At 38.1% G+C, this 6953-nt stretch overlaps 1 protein-coding gene across 2 annotated transcripts in view; it reads left to right on the top strand.

The window, feature by feature from the left end:
- LOC106880906 (iron-sulfur protein NUBPL) overlaps nucleotides 1-6953 on the top strand; it is a 48279-nt gene that overhangs the window by 23958 nt on the left and 17368 nt on the right. For both annotated transcript variants that reach the window (XM_014931070.2, XM_014931069.2), the window contains exons 3-6: nucleotides 473-507; nucleotides 1766-1856; nucleotides 3114-3153; nucleotides 5411-5501. In XM_014931070.2, coding sequence (XP_014786556.1) covers nucleotides 473-507; nucleotides 1766-1856; nucleotides 3114-3153; nucleotides 5411-5501 — 257 coding nt within the window. The remainder of the gene's footprint in view (nucleotides 1-472; nucleotides 508-1765; nucleotides 1857-3113; nucleotides 3154-5410; nucleotides 5502-6953) is intronic.

Genomic DNA, 6953 nt, shown 5'->3' with positions numbered 1-6953 from the left:
GCGATGACTACTGACCGAGACCTTTGGAAATGTGCTGTGCTTGAGAAGACCCGGCAAGCCAAGTGAGATCGTTGCCAGTGCCCCTGGACTGGCTCTTGTGCGGGTGGCACATAAAAGACACCATTTCGAGCGTGGCCGTTTTCGTGCAGGTGACACGTAAAAGCACCCACTACACTCTCTGAGTGGTTGGCGTTAGGAAGGGCATCCAGCTGTAGAAACTCTGCCAAATTAGATTGGAGCCTGGTGTAGCCATCCGGTTGCACCAGTCCTCAGTCAAATCGTCCAACCCATGCTAGCATGGAAAGCGGACGTTAAACGATGATGATGATGATGATGATGATTTACAAGGTACATAAACATATGTATATATGATATGATATAATATACCATATTATATCGTATTATATTATGTTATATTATACTGTATTCAGAATCACATATCTAAATAGGGTTTTTTTTATCTCCTTTCAAGTCAATCTGGCATTGGGTTTAGCTGCATTGGACAAGGTAAGTTTAATTATTATTTAATATCTTTTAAAAGGATGATAAATGATATTCAAGGAAATAGAACACTGATTAAACCTTATATTTCTAACATTTGTCAACAAGAGAATAGTGGTGCCTAACTATGTCATCCCTTGGCTTGACTTTCAGTATATGTATATGTGTGTTTGTGTGTGTGTGTGTTTTCTATTTGCTTCTGTCATTGACATTAGGAGGGGCATCCAGCCGTAGAAACCATGCCAGAATAGACATCTTCTGATGTGAATTACACCCTGTGTTTAGAGTCCTTCAGCTGTTGACAATTTGTGATTCTTTATTTTTCTAAGATTTGATGTCTGGTATAGAATTAGAAGGTATTGTTTAGCTGAATGTAAGATGTTATGGTTTCTTCAATTATAAGTGCCTACAAATGGAATATTCATGTTTTTGTCTTGTGTTAACCCTTATTGTGAGAGTTTCTCTGTAGGAACAGATTAGGCTCTTTTACCTTGATTATGGCTTGATTTACTAAGTTGTTCAGGCATTTTTATTTTTGAAGGAATATTTTTAGTTCTACCAGTTATCTCTCATTCTGTTTGTGCCTAACTTTTGAACATATACATCTTACTATATTAAATGAGATATTCCTTTTAATATGGAATGGTTAACCAGATTTAAAGTCTAAGTATTGGTGTGTCCATGTCTTTGCTGTAAGAATTTGTTGTAATGGTCTCGTGAGACTGTTTATAAAGGGGTTGACATTAGGAAGGGCATCCAGTTGTGGAAACCATGCCAATGTGGAAAATGAAGCATGACACAGTCCTTGGATTCACTGGATCCTGCAAGATCACCCAACCCATGCCACTATGATATGAAATAAACTTTGACTGGGTATATGAATACAGGCACAATTCTGATCTACAGCAGTCTTCTACTGTCTGAGGAGCAACAGGCAATGTCCATGCTCATAACCTTTTTCAAGGCATTGGAGATGCATAAGAAAAAGGAAGGAAAGGAATCCCAACTCATGGATTGCTGCTGTAAGAAGTGGCACACCAAAATATCGTATTATTCTCAAATCAGAGACCTGATGCAAATACTTGCGCCATCCAAGGGTTGGGTCATAGATCAGCTCAATTAGGGCCAACGGATGGCTACACAGTAAAAACAACAAAATGTAATCTGACATGTGGCTTATACAGGGGTTGATTTAATGATCATTATTCTTTCTTGATATAAACTGTGGCCATCTGTCAACGCAGGAAATCATTTCTCTTTACAGGACAAAACAGTAGGCATCCTTGATGCTGATATTTTTGGTCCGTCAATTCCTAAGATGATGAATCTAGAAGCAGAACCAGAACTTAATCATGGTAAAATTACTGTACTTGCTTTGCTTTAATAATAATAATAATAATAATAAATGCCCGGATGCAGTACCAGGCAGTGGCTCTCCTGGCTTCTGATCTTAATTGATTGGAAATGTTATCATGTACATTGTTTTGTCTTGGTATAAAAGATGGGCTACAGCAAATATTCTGCCCAGTACCACAGGTTTGCTTGTCAGTTGCTTGATCTTACTCAGTTGAGCATGTCCCTTGGTGGCTAACGATATGTGGATCTCTGATTATGAGCAGAAGTAGTGGGGGAGCATCATAGTCATGTGTTGAGAGGAATTCTTTGGGGTTTGGATAATTCACCTTTGGAAACATGGATGTTTTGTTCAACATCTTTAAACAACCCTTATTCAGGTACCTTTTGAGCAGGATGGGCTACTCAACCTGAAGAAAATTCTAACTGGGCCCCACCTGCAAGGTCATGTACTGTTTATCTTGATATGAGATCACCATGTCGTGCACACATGGTTGTGATGCATGTGCCTGGTGTACCCTTATCAGATGGGTAGTCATGATGGGTATAATGGGCTTCGTATATTTTACCCCAGTGTCACTTTGATGGCATGCACAGCTCTCTCACTCAATAATAATAATAATAATAACAATAATAATAATAATAATAATAATACACATAAAATAATTTATCAGCTATTCACTATCATTATAAAAAGATAATTTAAAAGCAAGAGGCTGTCAAACAACAAACAGAGAGTAAGAATAATAGTATGCATGTGTGTGTGTATGCACACATGTATGCATGCATACATATATATATGAAACACATTTGCTGAGCATTGATGACATGAATTAACAAGATTATATAATGTTTCAACAGCAATTATGTAATCCTAGCTGTTTACTGTATTTTATTAACACCGTTCCATGGTTCATATTCCACAAACTAGTCTATTCCATGGCTTGATACTTTGCTTCATATCTCACTGGATATAGAAGTGGAGTGTGAAACCTACCATTGGTCCCAAACTTAGGTTACACTTTACAGCTTATGTGTACATACATACTTGTGTGCGTGCGTATAAAGCAAACATTGGAGCTCGATGCAGGTTCATTTGGTTCCTGTCAAACTGTCCGTGTCAGCAGGGACAAGGGTGTTGAATGATGATGGTGATGGTGGTAGTGGTGGTGGTGTGTGCATGTGTATATAGTAGGGTTTTTTAAATTTAATTTTGTATAAAATTGTTTAAAAAACTGCATTTTAAAATTATTTTCCAGCTAACATGATGATACCTCTGAAAAATTTTGGCATAAAATGGTAATTATGGAGATTTTTTCTTTAAGAGTGATTGGTTGATTAAAAGAAATTTTGATGAAAAGCACATTTTATTAACATTATTTAAAATTTATGCTTGGAAAATCTTCGATCTGTTTAGAGATATTCTATTACCATGGGTGCAGGCTTCACCACCAACCAAATGTAGTCCAAATTTGATCCCACAAGTGACAGGCTTTTATTTATTTTTTGTGCATGCTGTGTCTAAATAAAGAGGCAGTCCCTCATGAAACAGGCCCTCTGAGATTGAAGGGGTTAATGCTGGTAATGTTTCATTTAACCTTTTAGCATTCAGGTTACTCTGTCAAATGTAATATTTATTCACATTGTTTTAAATTAGTCATGCATTATTTTGTAACTTCGAGATTTCTCTGATGCATGCAATTGCTTTATTCTTAGAATGACATTGCAGGGTAAGTATGAGAGGCTAGATATGCCCAGTTTGAACATAAAAAGAGTCAGAATATTTTGGCTGGATATGGTAGGTTTAAATGCTAAAGGGTTAAACTGCTGCAGGTCAATGCCTTTGGGCAAATATCATCTAAGGTAGTCTCAGGTTGCTTAATATTTGTGGATGGAAGTTGATGAATGGAAACTGTATGGAAGCCTGCTGTGTGTGTATAAACCAGTGTATTGAATTATGTTCCTTTATTTCATAAGATAACTTAGTCATTCAATAAATAATGATTGATACAATAAACACAAGACTGAAATAGATACTGGGGTCAATATGATCAGCTGAAACCCTTGACGACAATGCTCCAGCATAGCCACAGTCCAATGAATGAAACCAATAAAAATAATAAAAGAACTGTAAAATAGTATTTGACAGCATTTTAATACTTGTTGCTGCCATACTAAAATAGGCTGGACAGGTTTGGAGCTCAACATGGCCCTAAAGCTTAACATGACTCTAGAGCTCAACATGACCCTAGAGCTCAACATGGAATTGAGTTACTGAAAGCAATTTAACCTCATCTCTCTCTGTTTTGTACAGGGATGTGATGAGATTAAAATGAGTTCAAATTGTACACGCATCAGATTGGCAGAATTGTCAGTACATCAATCAAAATACCTTGCAGCATTTAGTAACAGCTCTTTACATTTTGAGTTCAATTTCTGCCAAAGTCACCTTTGCCTTTTGTCCTTCAGGGGTCAATAAAATAAAGTACAAGTTAAAGTATTGAGGTCAATTTAACCAACTAATCCTAACCTCACACACCAATGTAGCCTTGTACCTATGTTAAAAATCATTATTGCATTACCAAAGACTTCATAGTTTGATTTTCTTGAATAATATCCAATATGTGTGTGTGTGTGTGTGTGTTGGCACTCTGTCGCTTACGACATCAAGGGTTCCAGTTGATCCGATCAACAGAACAACCTGCTCATGAAATTAACGTGCAAGTGGCTGAGCACTCCACAGACACGTGTACCCTTAACGTAGTTCTCGGGGATATTCAGCGTGACACAATGTGACAAGGCTGACCCTTAGAATTACAGGCACAACAGAAACAAGAAGTAAGAGTGAGAGAAAGTTGTGGTGAAAGAGTACAGCAGGGTTCGCCACTATCCCCTACTGGAGCCTCGTGGAGCTTCAGGTGTTTTCGCTCAATAAACACTCACAACGCCCAGTCTGGGAATCGAAACCACGATCCTATGACCGCGAGTCCACTGCCCTAACCACTGGGCCATTGCGCCTCCACAATATCCAATATATACCAACATGGAGAACAGGTATTAAATGATGGTGATGATATTCCTCAAAGGACAATCATTAATTTCTTCCACCTCTTCTTTTAAGAGTTTATACCTACCAACGTACCTTCCTGCCTATGTGCCTACCTGCCTACCTACTTGCCTATATGCCTATCTGCCTACCTCCCTTCCTACCTACCTACTTATGAATCAGTAGAATTAGTATTAGACACAAAAATAAGTATTGAGTGTTCTTAAATATATTCCTACTTTACATGGATTTATTTGAGATGATTGATACCTCTCACTTCTTCAAACACTACTTTTACTCTTTATCTGTCCATCAACTGATCTATCTATTACACACATACACACACACACATATATACATACATGCTTGCTTGAGTCCAGAATCATGTAGTTGCAATGTGAGCATCTTAAACACATGACCGTGTCTATGCTTATTTATTTGTTTTTCTGAGAGAAGGTCCTCTTTTTATGGCAACATTATCATTATTTTCTTTATATTTTTGTCTTTTAGCATGTCAATGGGATTTTTAGTTGATGAAAAGTCTCCAATTGTATGGCGAGGTCCCATGGTCATTTCTGCCATTGACAAATTGCTCAGACAGGTAAATATTATTCTTTTGTTCTAACTCAAAGAGTTGCTGTTGGTCGACTCAGAGCAACCAGCTGACAGTTTTATGGTTTATATCCCATCACGGCACTGCTGTTATTATTCAAATGACTACTGCAGGTCAACACCTTCAGGCAAATATCATCTTCTGTAGTTTCAGGTTGCCTAATGGAAGCTAATGAATGGAAATTGTATGGAAGCCTGTTGTGTGTTATTATTCAAGTGATATTTGATTAACTCTCATTAACTAAGCTCTTTGTTTTTCATTCCTTGTAATGGTAACTCAGCACATATTTTATAATGGTTTTGTTGTTAACTATAAATACAGTTAACTTCTTTCTCATTTCAACATTTTCAGTCAGAGTTTAACCTTCACTGCTCTGATGAAATTTTTGCTGGTGATGTAACATGTTAATTACAAGCAAATCGGTTCTCAAAATCTTTCTATTGGCCAATAAAAATAAAATGTATTCTACATCAAATGAGATATGGAGAGTTTTAACACGCACACGCACGCACAACAAGGGAGTTAACATCGTTTGTACAACTAGTAATGTGTCTACAGTTTGAGGGAGTTGCCTCCCCTGCCAATCTCTATTTCTTAAATATATTTTGTTAGGCGATGTAATTTTTTTGTCTTTTGACTCTTTACGTTCCGGGTTCAAAGCCCGCTGGCGGGTTTCCTTGGTGAGCTTGCACAATCATTAGAGTGTCGAACAAAATGCTTAGTGACATTTCTTCCAGCTCTTTACGTTCTGAGCTCAAATCCCGCCGTGCTCGACTTTGTCTTTCATCTTTCCAGAGCTCGATAAAATAAAGTAACAGTTAAGTATCGGGATTGATAGTATTCACTAACTCACTCCCTTTGAAATCGCTGACCTAAATCAGAGATCATTATTACTAGGCTGAGAGAACGAGGAGTCTCCACTGAAATGGTAGTGGAGCGGAATGAACAGTGCTTTGCAATATTTATTCACGTTCTTTTACGTTTTAGTTTCGAAATTAAATATGTACTGGTCATGTGTTGTGCTCAGACTGAAGGTGGCAATACTGAAACTGACGTAAAACTAAGGATAGCTGAAAGTGCTAGGAGTATTCAATAAGCTCCAATCAATATGGTAATCAAAGAGTCACATCACTAGTTAAATCAAATTTATTCAGGCCAACTATCATCATCATCGTTTAACGTCCGCTTTCCATGCTAGCATGGGTTGGACGATTTGACTGAGGACTGGTGAAACCGGATGGCAACACCAGGCTCCAGTCTGATTTGGCAGAGTTTCTACAGCTGGATGCCCTTCCTAACGCCAACCACTCAGAGAGTGTAGTGGGTGCTTTTACGTGTCACCCGCACGAAAACGGCCACGCTCGAAATGGTGTCTTTTATGTGCCACCCGCACAAGCCAGTCCAGGGGCACTGGCAACGATCTCGCTCGAAAATCCTACA

This window comes from Octopus bimaculoides, chromosome 1 (assembly GCF_001194135.2).
Source record: "Octopus bimaculoides isolate UCB-OBI-ISO-001 chromosome 1, ASM119413v2, whole genome shotgun sequence".
Taxonomy (NCBI): domain Eukaryota; kingdom Metazoa; phylum Mollusca; class Cephalopoda; order Octopoda; family Octopodidae; genus Octopus; species Octopus bimaculoides.
This window is presented reverse-complemented; position numbering and strand designations above follow the sequence as displayed.